Source organism: Xiphophorus maculatus, chromosome 12 (assembly GCF_002775205.1).
Source record: "Xiphophorus maculatus strain JP 163 A chromosome 12, X_maculatus-5.0-male, whole genome shotgun sequence".
NCBI lineage: Eukaryota > Metazoa > Chordata > Actinopteri > Cyprinodontiformes > Poeciliidae > Xiphophorus > Xiphophorus maculatus.
This window is the reverse complement of record NC_036454.1, coordinates 10,165,144-10,186,053: the sequence shown is the minus strand read 5'-3', so window position 1 is coordinate 10,186,053 and position 20,910 is coordinate 10,165,144. Positions and strand designations below refer to the sequence as shown.

Here is a 20,910-nt window from a genome sequence, read left to right as displayed (position 1 = left end):
AAAGGTTTAATTTAATAGAATTTTTGAGGAGAGATTTCGGGAGTAGACATATTCAAATAATTATTCGGTATCTTAAAAAAACAAAGCTATTTCATAGGATATGAGTAGAGCAAGTTGGGTGTGAGTGTGTAAAGAATATCAAAGAGGGGTATATAAAGCTATAAGCAAGTTGGATAATATAAGCAGGTGTGTATGTGTGGGGGTATGTTTAATCAGGAGTTAATGGAGGGAAAAGGTAGAAAGTGAAAGTTTATAGACCATCTCGAACCACACTCCATACTGGTAAGTGGCGGTAATGCTACTGTAAGTTTGTTGCCAACCGCCAATAAATACCAAGAAGAAGAAGAAGAAGAATCTTGCATCTGGTCCCATAGAAATGAATACTATTTTCTTTGACTCCCCCTAGTGGTCTGGAGCACTTCCGTTTTCAACACTTTTTGTTTGCTGCATTTCATTCGGGGGTGTTTGCGTCTCTCTTTTTATTTGCTGCATTTCATTCGGGGGTGTTTGCGTCTCTCTTTTTATTTGCTGCATTTCATTCGGGGGTGTCTTCTTTTTTGTTTGCATGTTTTCTCTTTTGCTGCGCATTTGCACCTGTCGGCCACCGTAGTTTTTGGCTTTATGTGACTTTTTCATCCAAAGCACTGTTACACATGGGATTAGTTTGGGCCTCTGAAATGAAGCATACTGAAAATTTCAAAATAAAAGCCTTGAATATTTTTACATCAGCTAATTGCTTTTTTTGGCGGTATGTGACTTTTTCATCCAAAGCACTGTTACACATGGGATTAGTTTGGAACTTTAAAATTAAGCATATTGAAAATTTCAAAATAAAAGCCCTCAATATTTTTACATCATGTAATTGCTCTTTTTGGCTTTATTTGACGTTTTCATCCAAAGCACTGTTACACATGGGATTACTTTGGAACTTTAAAATGGAGAATAATAATTTCAAAATAAAAGCCTTGAATATTTTTACATCATGTAATTGCTGTTTTTGGCTTTATTTGACTTTTTCATCCAAAGCACTGTTACACATGGTATTAGTTTGGCCCTTTGAAATGAAGCTTAACAAAAATTTCAAAATAAAAGCCTTGAATATTTTTACATCATGTAATTGCTCTTTTTGGCTTTATTTGACTTTTTCATCCAAAGCACTGTTACACATGGTATTAGTTTGGCCCTTTGAAATGAAGCATACTGAAAATTTCAAAATAAAAGCCTTGAATATTTTACATGACGTAATTGCTGTTTTTGGCTTTATGTGACTTTTTCATCCAAAGCACTGTTACACATGGGATTAGTTCGGAACTTTAAAATGGAGCGTAATAATAATTTCAAAATAAAAGCCTTGAATATTTTTACATCAGGTAATTGCTGTTTTTGGCTTTATGTGACTTTTTCATCCAAAGCACTGTTACACATGGGATTAGTTCGGAACTTTAAAATGGAGCATAATAATAATTTCAAAATACAAGCCTTGAATATTTTACATGACGTAATTGCTCTTTTTGGCCGTATATGACTTTTTCATCCAAAGCAATGTTACACATGGGATTAGTTCGGAACTTTAAAATGGAGCATAATAATAATTTCAAAATAAAAGCCTTGAATATTTTTACATCAGGTAATTGCTGTTTTTGGCTTTATGTGACTTTTTCACCCAAAGCACTGTTACAGGTGGTATTAGTTCGGAACTTTGAAATGAAGCATACTGAAAATTTCAAAATAAAAGCCTTGAATATTTTTACATGACGTAATTGCTCTTTTTGGCTTTATTTGACTTTTTCATCCAAAGCACTGTTACACATGGTATTAGTTTGGCCCTTTGCAATGAAGCATACTGAAAATTTCAAAATAAAAGCCTTGAATATTTTTACATCATGTTATTGCTCTTTTTGGCTTTATTTGACTTTTTCATCCAAAGCACTGTTACACGTGGTATTAGTTTGGCCCTCTGAAATGAAGCATACTGAAAATTTCAAAATAAAAGCCTTGAATATTTTTACATGACGTAATTGCTCTTTTTGGCTTTATTTGACTTTTTCATCCAAAGCACTCTTACACGTGGTATTAGTTCAGAACTTTAAAATGAAGCATACTGAAAATTTCAAAATAAAAGCCTTGAATATTTTTACATCATGTAATTGCTCTTTTTTGCTTCATTTGACTTTTTCATCCAAAGCACTGTTACACGTGGTATTAGTTTGGCCCTTTGAAATGAAGCATACTGAAAATTTCAAAATAAAAGCCTTGAATATTTTTACATCAGCCACTTGTGTTTTGAGCATTATATAACTATTTTAACCCAAGGACTATTACGCATGGGATTAGTTTGGCCCTTTGAAATGAAGTTTAACAAAACTTCCAAAATAAAAGCCTTGACAACATTTTAAATCGTACCGAATGGTGCACGTCCGCCTCGCTTAACGTTCTTGCGGTTCTCCGCGTGCCACTGATCACGTCGCGGCGTTCTTTAGCGTCGACGCCGATTTGTGGCGCGACGACGCCGGGCCCGAACCCCACGGGCGCGCCTCGGCAGGCCCCGGCTAAATTTCTTCCGAAATTTTGTTTTTCTAGTTCTTTATTTTTCTTCCGTAACCGTTAATGCGGCTCATACCGCTGCGTGCACACCTACAAATGAGGTATCAAAACGTGCAGAAAATTCACGCCATTGGAGCTATTATTTTTGGTGGGATTTGGGCTTAACGTGGCGACATAATTCGCAAAAAACTACGAAAAAACCCCCATTATAACTCAATGGGAAAAATCCTAGAAATACCCTATTTTTGAGGATTTGCTGTGTCGTCACAAATTCACCTAGAAATGCCATTCAAATTTCATTTTGTAGATACGTCTGTGATCTCTTCGAAAGTGAAGACGGCTCGTCGATACCAGTTACGGTTTGTCCACAATTTGCCTCTAAGCGACCCAAACTTTCTCATTTTTGCTGAAATTACAGTGACAGCCCATCTCGGTTCATATCTGGGCACAACATTTCTTTCTCTCATCGCTGTAAATGCTCTGAGTGAGGTACAGATATGAATCTCGGGACTATCGCAGAAGACACATTGAACTGTCATACGCTCGAAACGCTTTTCGAATATGTATTACGGTTCCCGAACAAGAAGGATTTGTTTCCAATGCTTTTTTTCAGTAAAGTGTGTTTGCTCAAACACACTTGTGTGTTTGAGAGCTCACAGCTCAGAGCTCACACCTGCTGAGACCATTATTTGCCATAGCAACGGAACTCAAGAGGCTATTGGCTGCTGATTTGGACTACGAATACGCATCGCTGTAGTTCTATCTATCCTCAGTTGAAACAGATCAGGACTGAGAACTGGCCTTTAGAACTACTGCTGCTATGGGCTGTATATAACTGATTTAACTCAGTAACTGTTACACATGGGATTAGTTTGGAACTTTAAAATGGAGCATAATAATAATTTCAAAATAAAAGCCTTGAATAGTTTTACATCAGGTAATTGCTGTTTTTGGCTTTATTTGACGTTTTCATCCAAAGCACTGTTACACATGGGATTACTTTGGAACTTTAAAATGGAGAATAATAATAATTTCAAAATAAAAGCCTTGAATATTTTTACATCAGGTAATTGCTTTTTTTGGCCGTATATGACTTTTTCATCCAAAGCAATGTTACACATGGGATTAGTTTGGAACTTTAAAATGGAGAATAATAATTTCAAAATAAAAGCCTTGAATATTTTACATGACGTAATTGCTCTTTTTGGCCGTATATGACTTTTTCATCCGAAGCAATGTTACACATGGGATTAGTTCGGAACTTTAAAATGGAGCATAATAATAATTTCAAAATGAAAGCCTTGAATATTTTTACATCAGGTAATTGCTGTTTTTGGCTTTATGTGACTTTTTCATCCAAAGCACTGTTACACGTGGTATTAGTTTGGCCCTTTAAAATTAAGCTTAACAAAAATTTCAAAATAAAAGCCTTGAATATTTTTACATGACGTAATTGCTCTTTTTGGCTTTATTTGACTTTTTCATCCAAAGCACTCTTACACGTGGTATTAGTTCAGAACTTTAAAATGAAGCATACTGAAAATTTCAAAATAAAAGCCTTGAATATTTTACATGAAGTAATTGCTCTTTTTGGCCGTATATGACTTTTTCATCCAAAGCAATGTTACACATGGGATTAGTTCGGAACTTTAAAATGGAGCATAATAATAATTTCAAAATAAAAGCCTTGAATGTTGTTACATCAGGTAATTGCTGTTTTTGGCTTTATGTGACTTTTTCATCCAAAGCAATGTTACACGTGGTATTAGTTCGGAACTTTAAAATGGAGCATAATAATAATTTCAAAATAAAAGCCTTGAATATTTTTACATCATGCAATTGCTGTTTCTGTCTTTGTATGACTTTTTCATCCAAAGCACTGTTACACATGTGATTAGTTCGGAACTTTAAAATTAAGCATAATAATAATTTCAAAATAAAAACCTTGAATATTTTTACATCAGGTCATTGCTCTTTTTGGCTTTGTATGACTTTTTCATCCAAAGCACTGTTACACATGGGATTCGTTCGGAACTTTAAAATGGAGCATAATAATAATTTCAAAATAAAAGCCTTGAATATTTTTACATCATGTAATTGCGGTTTTTGGCTTTATGTGACATTTTTATCCAAAGCACTGTTACACAATGGAATAGTTTGGCCCTCTGAAATGAAGCATACTGAAAATTTCAAAATAAAAGCCTTGAATATTTTTACATCATGTAATTGCTCTTTTTGGCCGTATATGACTTTTTCATCCAAAGCACTGTTACACATGGGATTAGTTTGGAACTTTGAAATGGAGCATAATAATAATTTCAAAATAAAAGCCTTGAATATTTTTACATCATGTAATTGCTGTTTTCAGCATTATATAACTATTTTAACCCAAGGACTATTACGCATGGGATTAGTTTGGCCCTTTGAAATGAAGTTTAACAAAACTTCCAAAATAAAAGCCTCGAGAAAATTTTAAATCGTACCGAACGGTGCACGTCCGCCTCACTTAACGTTCTTGCGGTTCTCCGCGTGCCACTGATCACGTCGCGGCGTTCTTTGGCGTCGACGCCGATTTGTGGCGCGACGACGCCGGGCCCAAAACCCCACGGGCGCGCCTTGGCAGGCCCCGTCTAAATTTCTTCCGAAATTTTCTAGTTTTTCATTATGTTGTTTTTTAATTGTAAAGTGTCTTGTCATCACATAGTGAATTGGAGTTGTACAAATGATTGAATTGAATTATCTTACTGTAAAAACGTCTTTTGTTTGTAACCTTACCTCAGTAAGGAAGCTTTTTCTGCAAGCAACGGTGGCCGACCTGAAGCTGCTAAAGTCATGGTGGTTGTTACTGATGGGGAGTCGCATGATAGCTACAAAAGAGACAGCGTCATCGCTGAGTGTGACAAGCAAGGCATCATTCGATTTGGTATTGCGGTATGTGATTAATTATTATGTACTCTAAATATTGAGTAGGTTAAAATCTCAAACAGACAAACATCAGATGACGCTTTGAAACAAGACAAATAAGAAGCCTGGAATGCGTTCAGTGGCTTCAAAATTCTTGACTTCCCTGGTAGGCGTGTCACAATAACAAATTTTGCTGGATGATAAATTTTTCCAGAAATTATTGCAATAAATTATAATATTGCTGTTTTGAGACCATTTCAAGTAATACAATGGTAATGGAATAATGCATTCTTAAAAATGAATAAACTTTATATTCTAATGAACATTTAACACGAGCTGGAAAACATTTCAAATATTCCAAATGAATAAATAAAACAGCAAATAAAATTAATTACTTAGTCTCCGTAAACAAAATTGTTTGTCAAAAAAAGGGCTAATTTAGACCAAAACACCAGACTGAAGATTTTTGTCATCTAATTTTTAGTAGAAATAGAATAACAACAACAATAAATCATTCAAATAGAAATTTGAGGGTTTTTTTTACCTTATCATGTGATTAATTGATTTATTGCTTATTGTGACAGGCCTACTCCCTGGTAAATTTGTGTAAAAAGCCGTTAAAAATGTATTGTTTGCAGAATAATGTCACGCCGAAGAAAATTTGACTACACTTGTTCAGTTTGTAAAAATACCAGAATTGATGTTTTTTTGTTTGTTTTTTATTTACAAAATAATAGGCATTACAAATCCTAAAAAAATAATCTCCCTGTTGAAAGGTGAACCTTGGACCTTTGCATTGATTATTGTTGTTTCGCTCTGATTAATTTTATATCAATATGTATAAGTTGGGCATTTCCTTTTTGCTCCTCAGGTGTTGGGTTACTACATCAGAAACAACATAGATACAAAAAATCTCATCCAGGAAATCAAATCCATTGCCAGTGAACCCACAGAGAAGTACTTCTTCAATGTGTCAGAAGAAGCAGTCCTTTCCACCATCGCTGCGACTTTAGGAAAACGCATCTTCAGCATAGAGGGTGCATATTATTTCTATTTTGTTTTTCTGTTGATGTACATGTTCTGTAGGGGACAATCGCAGAGATGAGAAGTGGAAAGTGCACATTTCATTGCTACTGTTGAGCAGCCATCCTGTTTTTAACTTCTCTATTGTGCTCTGTTTGCCTAAGGTACTGGAAAAGAGGCAGATAGCTTCCAGATGGAGATGTCCCAGGTCGGATTCAGTGCATACTACTCCAAGCAGCAGGTACAGAAATAATACAATTGTAGAAGAAATATACATTATGTAATTATTGGTGGATGTATCTACATTTGGTCCTTTCTACTTGTTAAAAGGAGAATTAATATGGCCACAGAGTCTCAGTATCTTTGTTAGAGAACCCCCACAGCTTTAAAAACCATTTTCCTTTTTTTTTCATTCCAGTTAAATTAGTCACATTTTATTTGGAAACTCTGTGTTGGTAAATTAATGAGCCACAATGTGTTGATGTTTATGACATTTTACTGGTTCCATTGTGCTTTTAGGATATGATGATGCTGGGAGCAGTGGGAGCATACGCCTGGAGTGGGACTGTTGTCCATCAGAAAGGATCTGTAGCAACTATTTTCCCTTTTTCCGCCTTTGAGGGAACGCTTCAAGAGAATAATCACAGCTCACTGCTGGGTATGCTTTTGAGGTTTTTATTACCACATTCACCAAATTGTGAATATTTGCTGTACCATATCATAGTGTTACTCCACGTCAGTCTTCATATTTAACAGATGGTGTGTTGGATGACTGAAGGAAAAATGAATCTAAATTTTTCTAGTACCCACATAAATGTTGTTCAAGATTAGGAGATAAGTTTCATTTGAATGTGAGATTGACTGGAGTATTGTGAATCATGTTATTTCTCTGTAATATAAATAATCATCTACAACATGAAAGGCTTTTAGATTTTTTTTCACAGAACATTTTTAATACAAATAGAGAAAAAAACCAACTTGGAAAAGATAGAACAAGAACTAGTGTTGCGTACTCGCCCTGAAAAGGTAACTTGCTTCCTCAATCTATAAATGACAACCAGTCTTGCTAAATACTCACTTCAAAGGAAGTGCTTTTGTAAAAGTAGCATCAACAATGTTCGTCAGACATTTTAAGTTTAATTTAAAAACTGCTTTCTGCAGGAAATATGTTTTATATAAAAACTAAAATAAACACAGTCTTTCTGAACATGAAACAAATACTTGTTTAAAAAAAAACACTTACTGGTTTTGCACAGAAGTCCAGGTTTGATGTTTGGGTGGTGGAGTACCACCTGCATTGGTGGTCCTTCGCTCTACCTGGTGGTACTTTCTCTTTCTGTACCACACTGCGACTGACAATGTTTCTTTAAATTTAACTTATTATTTTTTAAAGTTAAACAAAACTTTGTCACCTGCATAGAGTGCACAGCAAACCTTCACATTGTCACATATAGCTGGCATAAATTCAAAATATTAATGGTATCGTAAAACAAGCATCTCTTTCCTCCCTCCATTGCTGTTTACATTTGGGTTGCTGGCAGATTGGTATGTTTTACATGTGAGTTGCCCTCATGCTGAAAACATGACTTGTGCATGTGCAACACAAAGTAAAACAAGAAAAAAAAACATACAAAGGAAAGGAAAATTTAAAAATAGTAACACACAATCAGTCACTTGGATAAATATATATTTTTCTTGTTCTCCTGGGCAGGTTATGCTCTCACCACGCTGACTGATGGGTCTACAGAATATTTTGTAGCTGGAGCTCCTCGCTCCAACCATTCCGGACAAGTCATCATTTACACTGTGAACCCCCAGAAACAACCTGTTGTTGTGGATACAGAAAGAGGGAAACAGGTATGGAGATTAGATGATGTATTCACCTAGTTAATTCTGTGGAAAATGTGCACTTTCATCTGCAACCGGATCAGATTTACAATGTGATGGATAAGCAGCCGGAACTTGTTGCAGATTGGGTCATACTTTGGGAGCGTCCTGTGCTCACTGGATGTAGACGATGATAAAGTGACAGATTTGCTTCTGGTTGGAGCTCCCATGTACATGAATGAGGTGAAGAAAGAACAAGGCAGAGTCTACTTATTCTCCGTCACCAAGGTAACAATGATTAAAAAAAACATCTTTAATTTTTAGCATTTTTAACTCCAGAGTCTTATCCTCTGTGCATAAGCCTCACACTTTGTTTGTCTCTTCTTCTGAAGGGAATACTGAATGAGCAGGGATTCCTCAACGGTCCTTCTGGAAATGAAAATGCTCGTTTTGGAATGGCTATCTCTGTCATTCCTGACCTCGACCTCAACGGATTCAGTGATGTTGTGGTTGGAGCCCCCATGGAGGACAAGGGAAAGGGTGTGATTTACATCTACAATGGCTACAACAAGGGTCTAAAAAAAGACTTCTCACAGGTACAACATACAACTTTTGTGTTTTTGTGTTTTTATTCATATATCTTTGGAGCTGAAATTATTTATGTGTTAAACTAGTAAGCTTTGTTAACTATTGTAATGTGCATGAAAAAATACTCTCTTAATATGTCCAAAATCCATCTGAATGATGCTTTTATTTACTTCACATTTAGTGACTTCTATCAAAGAAAGGTGATTTTTGTATACACAGAATAATAATGTATTCCAGTAAAGATTTGTTTTAGAAAAATCAATGAGAAATGATAAATAATGCAACCAAACAATAACTCAACAAACAGACTAAGACTGATTTACCAGTAATTTTAATAAAATAAAGGAAGACACAAAGATAAACATGAACATACTAACACTAATTAAACCTTTCTCTACTACTCAGAGAGGTACATTTCAGGAATGTGAAGCCAAATGTTTTTCCAAAAAGTAATTAAAGGTTAATACATATCAAGAGTCTACCTATTTTTCAAAAGCTTATAGAAAAAGGGGAAGAGGCTTAATTTTGGGTTGTAATCAATGAATCATGGTTTATATAAAGCATTTCTCACATAGTTAGAAATGCACAAAAAGTCCTTGGTATTGGTTAGTATCTAATCCCTAATAGTAATCTGAGAGCGAAGGACTGCAAGAAAAAAAAGAAGAATCAAATTCACATTCTGAGCCAGTTTTTTATCCAACAGTTTCAAACACCTGAAGCTCCAGGAATAGAGTCTGGAAGACTGCCTTCATGTGTCAGACCAGGTTGTTTAGTTTCCACAACCAACCTGTGTTTCTGCTCCGATTGCTCCATCAACTCCAGCTCTTTCATGGTTGGATGGACAGTCAGATTACTCTGAAACTCTCTAGCCACTGTTCCTCCCATTGGATTGAGACGCAACTCTTTAGGCCAGAATTAAGTCAGTGTGGATTCATTTAGATTTTTATGACTGAAAAAGTGAACTGTCAAAAATTAATGTGGCATGATAAAGTGCACCTGACCATTTCCAAGAGAACTTTGACTTTCAGTACCACACAGTAACTCAGTATTATTGTGTCTATTTGGAAATAATTTCAAGCCTATTTTGACCAGAGATATGACTATTGTTGGACTTAACTGTATTTACTGTTTCACAGAAAATCCCAGGCTCCAAGCTAAATCCTCAACTTCAATTTTTTGGAAGATCTTTAGACAGCAATAAAGACCTGAATGGTGATACCATTCCTGACATCTCCATTGGTGCTTATGGATCCGTTGTCCAGCTGTGGTGAGCTCCAGAAAAAAATTGTGTGGGAACACTGTGAATGTGGGAACATGCAACTGATATTACTTTTGATTTCAGGTCCAGAGGAGTGGCAGTTGTTACAGCTAAAGCCTCCTTCAAACCTGATAAAATCAGCATTTTAAACAAAGACTGTGACATTAGTGGACGCAAGCTCTCTTGCTTCAATGTGAACATCTGTTTTAGTGCTTCATTCAGACCCACAAATCCTGTGGGACCCATAGGTAAGCTAGATTCCTCAGAGTAACTTTAAAGAATAGATTTGATTTCTTTATGTGAAACACATAAAGAAGAATGAAATTGCTGTATCTTCACCAGACCTACACTACGTTTTTGCACAGTCAGTTTTATTTATGAGCTTATCTTTAGCTTTTTTGTTTCATTAAAATGTGTCTATTTCTGTTACTAAAACTATATGGCTACCCAAAGTATGTCTCAATAGATTCAAAGTAAGCTGAAAAGAAATAGATCCCACATACAGGAACCAGATTTGGAAAACTAATGTAGTTAGGATAGAAATGTTTAGATTAAAAAAGCAATAAACTGTCGGTATAAAGAACTTAATTCAGACATTTCTAAAATTGTAAGAGCAAAGTGTTTCCAAAATGCTATAAAAACACCTTAAAGTTGTTGAAAGTTTTCCCTGACAGCTCCTAGTTCCAAACATCATCGCACTGGGAATAAAATTTCAAGGATTTCTAACTAAGAAGGACATGCTTAAAATTAAAGACACATGTCGTGTCATGTATAGACAAAAAAGCATTCCTTTTATTTTTCGGCTTCCAAACTAGCAGCAGCAGCAATTAGCAAACACCTGGTGAACTATGAGGGTGCTTAGCTCGTCATACCAGCTACTTCTCAGTCCATTGCTCCTAAGAATAGTTGAAAATGGCATAATGAAGAAGTGAGGATGTGCTGAAGGTGGAGTTTCAGAACGAGTAAGAACTTTTTAAAGAGATTGTCTGGGTTTTCCAAACTAGTCATAGTTTCAAAGCATTTTTATTTTTGATTGAACTCAAATCAAAAATGTATTTGATTTGACGGATGGATGGGTGTATGTATGGGTCAAACTCTAAAGTGTGTAAATAATAAAGAAATAATTTATTCCAGCTTCATTTTTTTCTTTTCAAAAGTAGCTGTTTATAGTTTAAGTAATTCTCAGAAACATCTGTCCCAAAATGTCTATGTATTGGAGGGGTTCAATATTTGAATCTCAAATATTGTTTTCCACTTTTTTGTTGATTTTGTTTCTTTAATTTCAGATTTATCCTACACATTGACTCTGGACGCTGACCTGAAGGGTTCCCGGGTAACTTCAAGAGGACTGTTTGTAGTAAACAATGAACGATACCTAAAGGAGAAGATAAAAATATCCTCCACATCCCTATGTGTAGATCGCAGGGTTTATGTTCAGGTAAGTGTTCACTGAAATCTTTTTGAGAATAAGTTGCCTCTCTTGGTCTATTTCTGGAGATGTACACTTGTGTTGCTCTTTTTTTAATACATCAAACAGGAAACACCAGACTTAGTAAATTCCCTCAGTCTGAAAGTAGAAGTTGAGCAAGAAAATCCAGACGTCAACCCTGTCCTTGACAGCTTTTCTCCAAAAGCCTTTGAATTCTTTGTAAGTAAGAAGATTTAAAACTTGTTTAAGTGATAATAAATTACTTTGCTAATTAAAACTGTAGCACCGCATCCAGCTGAATTTATTGGTCCTTCACTGTTTCAGATCCCTTTTACTAAAGACTGTGGGTCAGATGAATTGTGTGTTAACGATCTGGAGCTGAATGTGAAGGTGGACAGGCAGGGGTCCAGGTAAGAATGACAGCTTACTTCAGTCCTGTATAGTACAGCACACTTGATTTAACAGTCCCCAGTTAAATTTTTACTGCTCTCTTTGGCTGGAGGTGTGCAGAGATCCTCCATCTCTCAGACCTATTTAGATTCTACTAACAAAGTGAGTTATATCTCCAACTGATTAGCATCCAAATAAGACCCGATGAGGATCTAAGTAATAATTAAAAGATTTTTTTTTTTGTGAAGATTAATGTGTAATTGTTCCCTGCTACATCATGATTGTCCTGCAGCAGATGCAGTCAGTCAAAGTGCTGACTACAGATGCAGTCAGTCAAAGTGCTGACTATAATGATGAGTCATGGGTTCAAACATTGTGTTGACATATTCCTTTGGTACAAATTGAAGCATCTCTTTTAATAACAGCCTTAAATCCCTGTAATTTTTTTTTTACCAGAACAACAATTGTAAACCAGTTATTATATGACAAGAAGTCTTGTCATATAATACAGACGGACAGCGGCATCCATGCTTACTGGCAGCCCTGGTAAAGATGTGGAAAAGGGTTTAAAATATGTTTCTGTAGCATAAAACACATAACACACACTGCAGGTAAACTGAAGTGTTTCAGCAGGACAATGTTTCAAACTGCCTGGTCAAAGCAGCACAGAAAAAGGTCAGCAGATGGAATATCAAGCTACCTGAGTCTGTAGACCTAAAGTCTGTTAAGTATTTGGAGGGTGAGCTCCTAGTATTTAGTGCCAATTTTGACTAAGGCATTTTAATTTAATTATTTCAAATAAAAGCAACAGTTTCAGAGAGAGCTTACCACATCTTTAAAGAGCTTTTTTGGCTTCTCTGTTTGTTCTGAATGTGTGGAGTATGCTCAGTTCCTATAACTTATATTCAATTATCGTCACAAAATAAAAGAAAAAACTGTGCTTTTCCATTTTTTTGCATTCAGATTCAATAAAGTTTTCTGTGCGCTCCTTTTACAGCTCAAGTCCAGTTCTGTTCAGCGCCAACAAGCGGGAACTGAAATTCAAAGTTGTTGTGAAGAATAAAAATGAGAATTCATACAACACACAGGTCTCTGCCACGTTCTCCAACAACCTCTTCTACTCCTCTGCCACTGCTGTGAGTATTTTATGTTTCTGTGTATTTGAGTTTATTCATAAGTGATTGGCTATTTTATGTCATGTTTGTATTGTTATGAGCAAATCAAATAAAATCTGCTTTGCATTCACTGAAATACTACTGAGTTTACAAGTTTTCAAAGTCAATGGTAATAAAACACGTAGCTACAAATGTTATTGTCTGGTGTGTACCTTGTATTTGCAGACAGATGAAGTCAAATGCACATCAACACTAAAAAATACAGTCACCTGTCAGGTGGGATATGCAGTATTAAAGAAAGACCAAGAGGTAAGTATAAATACTGTTTTCTGAGCTGGATTTGGTTTCATTATTAATTTCTCAAACAGCTATGATTCACACCCTGTTATTTCATTACAGGTTAACTTTGAGATCACATTTGATTACAGTTTTGATTCTCAGGAAAACCAAGCCGTTGTGAAATTTGAGGCCAGAAGGTACAACGACGTGGAAATCCTTTTAATTCCACTTTGACTTTCTTTAAATGAACATTCATGAGATAATAATGAGACGAGTGATTGATATGATATGATTTGCAGTGATGGAAAAGAGGAAAATCCTGCCGACAATACTGTGCAAATATCCATTCCTGTGCAATTTGACACAGGAGTTGTGTTGTCCACGTGAGTCTGTATTTTTTTTCTCAGTTTATCAGTAATATAGAATTAAATGAAATATGTTAAATACTTTTCCTGTCATTTCACAGGGAGTCAAATATCAACTTTTATGTGGCAGACTCAACCAATCAAGTGGTAACCACGGTGAAAACTCTGAATGACATAGGACCGGAGTTTACCTTTACAGTGAAGGTGCATTTAGCAAATCCACCTTATGCAGTATTATTGTCTCATTTTATTACTTTTAATTACTAAAGCAAAATGTGTTCAAAGGTCTCAACAGGTATATTCCCTCTCAGCCTCCTTTTTCTCACAATAAGTCTGCCAGTGAAAACAAAAGGTGAAAATCCACTCCTGTATTTAACCAGCGTGGAGCCACAAGCTGTGAGTGTTCCTATTCTGCAATAATGAAAATACCACCACATGCATATTTTTTTGCTAATATAATTTACAGTAAATGGGGTGTGATAATTGCATTATTGATGGTCATGTTCTCCATATACAGGGAGAATCTATCAGCTGTTTCACAAGCCTAAAGAATCCTCCACATATTGGTGAACAAATTCAGACGGTTTCATTCAGAGAGGAGAATCTCAAAGGTACAAAGACACTGGTAAGTTGGCGACTCTCTTTGTTCAATATTTATCTTGTTTTAATGATGTGGTTATGATATTTCCAGTTGTATGTTCACATTAAAGTATCAGATCCTAAATCTGTCTTTTTTATGTTTACCTTATTGAGCACATGGTAGCAAACCCAATGCTTGCAGCTTTAAATGCGACTGTATGAGGTCTGTCAGCTTATTGAAGCTACATATTACTCCACTGTAAAAACTATTTCCAGGACACACATTTTGTACCATTCATGACCTATTTCGAATTATATGATTTTTAGAACAAAATAATAATACAAAAACAATGGCGTAGTTTAGTCCAGTCTTATTATTTAACCACTAGGACTGAAATTACAAAATAAATATGTTTAATTTTATCTGTTTTTTTCTCCTTTTTGTTGTTGCTGTAATCGTTTTATTGTTGTTTGTTTTTAACCTGATAGGACTGTACAAGTGCAAAATGTGAGAAGATAGAATGCATCCTTAAAGACACTGAAATAAAGAGTGACTATTTGGTAAAGGTTAAAACAAGAATCTGGAATGGCACATTTATTACGGTAAATTTCTACCTTATATGTCTTCAGATTTTTTTATGTTACTCATAATTGAAATCATACTAATATCTTAAATCCACAATTTTCCTGTGCTAGGCTTCATATCAGAGCATAAATCTGATTTCCAGCCTGGATGTGAAGACCTCCAAACCAGATCTTCTCATTGTCCAATACAAGCATCTGGATGTAAGTTCACATTAAGATGTTTCTGTTTGTATCTAACACCTCATGTGAATCTACGTAATTTGAAATTTTACTCACGCAGAATGGGTTTATTTAGGCATTTTCTATTTGTGGCAACTGTACATAAAAGAAAACATAAGTTAAAAGTTCATTTGTCCACACTCTTTTGAGACAGATCTTACAGTGACTTTGCCAAAACCTCTTTGTGTCCAGGTGGTTTTGCCTGTCAGCAAACCTGGAGAGAAAGCTGATGTTCCAGTTGGTGTGATAGTTGGTAGCGCCATAGGTGGCCTGGTGCTGCTGGCTCTGGTTGTTGGTCTGCTGTATAAGGTAAAGAATTCATTACAAATTATGGAAAATACTGAAGATGATCACTGGGAACGTGTTTTTGATGGTTGATGGCAGAAGCAACTAAATAGGAAATAGGAGTAAATTAGAGTAAACTACATGTACTGTTTCTTCTTTAAAAAAATAAAGCTTATTTCTATTCATTGAATGATGCATATGTATGCATAGTAATTTAAAATAACTATTTGAAAACTGGCATTCTACTGAAGCATCTCCCTATGTTGCACTATACTGAGCAAAATCCTGAAAAAGTTTTGCCGTTTTCTTTATATTTAACTTTAAAGGACCTTCACCAATCTATTAAAGCATTCTCAAACAGGGGTGGAAATTAGCACCCCCCACTGGCCAAATGCAGGTAAAAGTATGAAGTGGCTTGTAAATTGGAGCAACCACTGTCTTCCGCCACTGTGGCAGGTTGACAATTTGATCAGAAAAAAAATGTTGCATTCAGTTTGAATTTCTGTCCAGGGGAGGACTGACCTTCTGGGATACAGACTGATGTACATAATGTCCATATCTGGCAGCCCTACGCTGTCATAATTGAACAAAAAAATATATTAAATTAAATTTTTATTGACCGCGACAGCCCATTGGTTGATTTTATTGACGGACATTGAGCTTATCCAATGAAATGAAATCCCTCAGTCCTCCTTGGCCCGCCCCTCCCCTCTAAGTTTATAAATAAAGCCATTTCAACTAACCGGAGTCCGAGAAAATGAGCAGATACGAGACGAGTCAGAAAAACTACGACAAAAGCATTAAAATTGGCATAAGCCCATTCAGAAAAATGTGTCAAATTAACCGATATGTTAATTACTACACTAACTTTGAGGACAAGGAGAGGGAATTAGCGATTCAGGGGCCTTATTATCGTCAGAGGATGATGAGAGAGACATAACCAGGGACAGATTGAGGAAGAGTTCAGATTAGCTGCTGCTGCCCGATAAGAAGGAGTGAAAATATTCATAAAGAAAAAGTTTTATGCAGGCAGGAAGGCAGCTGTGTGTGAGGAGGAAGCTAACACTAAGCTCCAGATAGTTAGAAAAACTCTGGAGTAACACAAGAATGATGATGGCCCGTGGAATCAATAATGAACACGTTCTGAGATATTTTAGTAATAATTGTTAATTTCAATAGAAAACGTAATAAGTAAGGGGAAACAAATAAAAAAGTAAGAAAACAGCTAATTAGGGGTCGTTTAAAACCTTTGCACAGCACTGGATGCTGGAATTGCATTTTCCTTCAATTAACATTAGCACAAAATAACCTCCATGTTTTTACTCTCTAGTTTGGATTTTTCAAAAGAAAGTACCAGCAGCTTCAGAAGGAGGATGATGAGGACAGACAGGTCCATGCACATGATGATGAAGTTTTGTGAGGAGGAACCCCTTCAGTCATCTCTCTGTCTGTAAAGCTCGAGTGTTGGTATTGGCACATCTGTAGCGCAAACTGATCAGAACTTATTCACTGGAAACTGGGCACTTTAAGGAAACAGTTGCTTGTAAGTTTGTGGATGAATGAGATTAAGTTCTTTAGCTCTTTTACAGGGGATTATTGTTGTGTGTTGCTTTGTGAATTGTAGAGATTTGTGACAAATGTGCACTGTTTGTTTATCTTCAGAAATAATATTTTTTTTTAGGTTATGGATGGACTTTACAATTAGATGCAGAATTGTCATCTGTAATTTTACACTGTAACTGGATCCTGGATGATTTTTGGGGAGGGAATTGTTTGTTTTGTTTACCTATTTTGCTTTAAGCAGTTTGTGCCACAAACTGACTTGGGGATTAAATTTTGCATCTGACTCTCAGGGCTACTTTTATATTAAAAGTACTAATATTAATGGTCTAAAAACAAGATAGAAAAAGGAATAAAATCCTGTAGGTTGTAATTTACAACACCCTCTTTATTCATTGGAACTCCTTGATATAGATGTTGAAAAAGGCCTTCAAATAAGTTCATCTAGTTGCATTTGAATCATCAGCTGGACAAAACTGCTGCCATTTCCTCAGATTGGAGATTCATCCTCCTGACAGTTTGGTGGTTAGTTTATCACACTTCCTGTTGTTTTTATCTGCTTAATCAGTGCCCTGATAATGTGGTTAAGTTTAGGTAAATAGCCATTTTCTTTCTGCTATTTTCTGACTTCCGAGGATCAGCTTGAATGGCATGTCCTCTCATATTTTCCGTTTGGAAGAGTAAGAGAATAAAGCTGTGCCACATCATATTTGTACCCCAGGGAATCAGGTAATCATTGAGAACTAATAAAGGCAAAAAAATTATTTCCTGCCATAGATTCAATTTGGTCTCAAATGAACAGTTGGTTTTTCAAACCATGTCAGCGTGAGATTCAGCTGCTGCAATAAAACATGGATTTATTTCAGGAACTTAAATATGGAGCGTATTGTATGTTGTTGCTGTGTTTAATTTAGTTCTTTTTTCTGTATGTAAGAACTAAAGTTATGATTTTACAGAGTTTTTTTTATTATGTGGAGTTGGAACTTGATACACTGCTGTTGATTATATTTGTGGTACATGATTTTTATCATTAGAGGCATCATTTATTAGTCATTTGTTGATGAAATCTCACCATAGTTTTCAGTTAAATTATTAAATTTACAGATTATTTTCAGGGGTCTCAAACTCCAGTCCTCGAGGGCCGCAGTCCAGCAACTTTTAGATGTGCCTCTGCTGCACCACACCTGAATAGAATAATTAGGTCTTTAGCAAGGCTCTGGAGAACTGATCTACACAAGGAGGAGGTAATTAAGCCATTTCATTCCAGTGTTTTGTACCTGTGGCACATCTAAAAACTGTAGGTCTGCGGCCCTCGAGGACTGGAGTTTGAGACTCCTGATTTAGATAGTCAAATAATATGTAAATAAATGCAATGCTAATATTGAGTTCTTTCATTGCCAACAATGTGGTTATTCAAATTTAACACATCCAAATGTTACAATACATTGGTCTATATCAACTTCATCCCGTGTTAAACTCTTCTACATGCATATTTTTTTACTTCAGATCTCAAAGCTTGTGCTTTAATTTATCTGTGATGACCCATCATGTCATTGTTCTTATTAGAGGTCTATGTGCCAATGTGTATTAATGTGCATTATGTTTTATAGTGTTTGGGCATGAACTGTTTCTAAAGAAATTTAGTGGAGTAGAAATAAAAATGTAACATTTTTGACAGAAATTTGCAACCTGAAACAGTTATATAATACTGAATACAGTGTTCCATGATATAAATTTTAATGTTTGTTCTGATTAGGTTTGTTTGTAAGATTAAACAAACCTAAAATATATTTAAAATATCTTATTTTAAATTTTAAAATAAGATATATTCAACATGCTTCTCATTAAGTACACATTGAAACATCAGTCTGTGTGTAATTAACTAATGTATTGCATTAAAATAAATATATTTTTTGATAATGTTCTAATCTTATGAACATGGCTTATTTGACAAATTTGATATTTTGTTATATTAATTTGAAAACATGTATTGGCACATCTTTGACACAAGGTGGCAGCAAAAAGCTAATTATAGGTTCTCCCATAGTATTAAACGTCTGATCCCTCTGATTTGGTGCTGTTTTTATATAAAATATCTTCATTTGTCTTAAGTGTCTCCCCTGCTGTTTCTGACTGGATCATCTTCAGCAGTCCTTTGTCTTCTAGAAACACTGTACTGACATCTATATTTAATACAACCACTTTCCTCACATTTTGATTGCCATGTTTTCCCACTGTAAGGCTATTTCTCCCTTGACAGTCCTGGAATGTGCTTCTAACTGTTTTCCTTCTCACAGAGTAAACACCAGCAACCAGCAGCTATTCATTTCTGTAGACCTGGCCAAGTAGAATATGCCATTCGTCTCTTATAAGTTGCATATTTCTCCAGGATCTTGGGCTCGTAGTCTCTCCTTGTCAGAGGGGGGTATACGAGGTTTGATAAACGGCCGAGCTGCACTGTTTCACAATTACTCATGTGGCGCAGTGTTGTGAAACAGCTGTTAGATTCTATGTATAGGTGTACAGGGAGCGATGTGGAAATACTTGGTGAAATGAGATACAGCAAAAGATTTTGAACACGTTTGTGAGTTCATCCTTCGGGGACTTTCTTTAGATGACTGGCAGCTACAGGGCCAAACAATTGGCTCCCCCACCACAGTGGGATGATTACTGCTGAATTGTTGCAATGTGAATGTAAATCAGAGATGATATCACTGCATATTTTTTTAACTGTGTCCTGAATTTGTTTTTAACTAAATTTTATCCATGTCTTTTTCTTACTTATTCTAAGGCTTGTAAGATGAAGACTGTGTTCAGTAAATAGGGAGATAACTTACAATTAACAGAGAAATGGGAGGGTGTTTGCTTCTGTAACTTCACAGTTTTATCTTATTTCAGATAATGGTGGTTACTCTGTTACAAACGAAGGAGACTGGGTATCAAAGTGACAGTTGAATGAAGCAGAGGATGGATGTACAAGTCAACATCTGCAGTAATGTTGGCAAAACTTGCAGGTCAAGGTTAGGAAAGATCTGAGCTAAATTGAAAAGCTTCTGATTTTCTAGTCCATCACCTACAGTCAAGAGGCATGGATCATGACTGAAGAAATGAGATCCTACAATTGAGCAGCTGAAATGAACTCTCTCCATGAAGTAGCCAGGGTTACAAAATGTGTCGTCTAGAGGAGCTTCAGAGTAGAACTGACTTCTACTCCTTGATGGAGAAAGGAGTCAGTTAAGATGGTTTGAGCTTCTGAACACGATGTCTCCTTTCGGAGAGAACATGTAGTCCTTTTTTTTAAATCTGGGAATACCTGACATGGGTATTCCCATGTCAGGTATGGGAAGCTCAAGCTCATTCTAGGGGCCCCCAGAATGAGCTTGAGTGTCACTTGGTTTCCATCAGGAACTTCTTATCCATGTGGACTGATGATTGAAAAGCATAGCATGACGTTTTGAATTTCATCTGTTTTCTTAACATTTAGTTTATAAACCTTCCTATCAACTTTTCAAATTTGCCTAAGTCAGCATTTTCCATGGTTTTTAAGGTCTTTTCCACTCATTTTCCCCTCTAAGGTGTTTGAACCTAACCATGACAGCTTACCTTGCAGTTTGTTTATGAATTGAGGAAAGTGGACAAGACAGACTACCACAGCAGAACAGTAAATGAAAGACATGTCTGACATACACAGGGAGGGAAAAAATCCACTCAAGACCTAATACAGAACCAGAACAATGCAGAACCACTCAATGGATCACCTACCAATTTTCAGTGGATCCTCAGTCTTTAGTTTTAATAGTTATTCAGCAACTAATAGCTGTGTGGGAATCCCCAATTTGGTTCTAATGTATCTTGCAGATTCTTTATATATTTCTAAGAATAAATTGGAATAATTTTGAAATTTATTGTGATAAATGCAATTAGGCATTTTTCAATCACCATTCCACAGTTTTTATGTAG

The 20,910-nt window shown here is 35.8% G+C and overlaps 1 protein-coding gene across 1 annotated transcript in view; it reads left to right on the top strand.

Annotated features, from left to right (window-relative positions):
* Positions 1–18,105, top strand: part of itga2 (integrin subunit alpha 2) — a 29,085-nt gene extending 10,980 nt beyond the window's left edge. Inside the window, exons 8-30 of the mRNA XM_023344269.1 lie at positions 5,325–5,475; positions 6,320–6,485; positions 6,636–6,712; positions 6,991–7,129; positions 8,183–8,328; positions 8,443–8,586; positions 8,691–8,894; positions 10,023–10,153; positions 10,229–10,392; positions 11,431–11,582; positions 11,682–11,792; positions 11,898–11,983; positions 12,961–13,099; positions 13,304–13,387; positions 13,478–13,554; positions 13,657–13,740; positions 13,824–13,926; positions 14,008–14,118; positions 14,240–14,347; positions 14,791–14,904; positions 14,998–15,087; positions 15,298–15,414; positions 16,721–18,105. Coding sequence (XP_023200037.1) covers positions 5,325–5,475; positions 6,320–6,485; positions 6,636–6,712; positions 6,991–7,129; positions 8,183–8,328; positions 8,443–8,586; positions 8,691–8,894; positions 10,023–10,153; positions 10,229–10,392; positions 11,431–11,582; positions 11,682–11,792; positions 11,898–11,983; positions 12,961–13,099; positions 13,304–13,387; positions 13,478–13,554; positions 13,657–13,740; positions 13,824–13,926; positions 14,008–14,118; positions 14,240–14,347; positions 14,791–14,904; positions 14,998–15,087; positions 15,298–15,414; positions 16,721–16,810 — 2,788 coding nt within the window. The 3' untranslated portion in view covers positions 16,811–18,105. The remainder of the gene's footprint in view (positions 1–5,324; positions 5,476–6,319; positions 6,486–6,635; positions 6,713–6,990; positions 7,130–8,182; positions 8,329–8,442; positions 8,587–8,690; positions 8,895–10,022; positions 10,154–10,228; positions 10,393–11,430; positions 11,583–11,681; positions 11,793–11,897; positions 11,984–12,960; positions 13,100–13,303; positions 13,388–13,477; positions 13,555–13,656; positions 13,741–13,823; positions 13,927–14,007; positions 14,119–14,239; positions 14,348–14,790; positions 14,905–14,997; positions 15,088–15,297; positions 15,415–16,720) is intronic.
* The last annotated feature ends 2,805 nt before the right edge of the window (positions 18,106–20,910 follow it).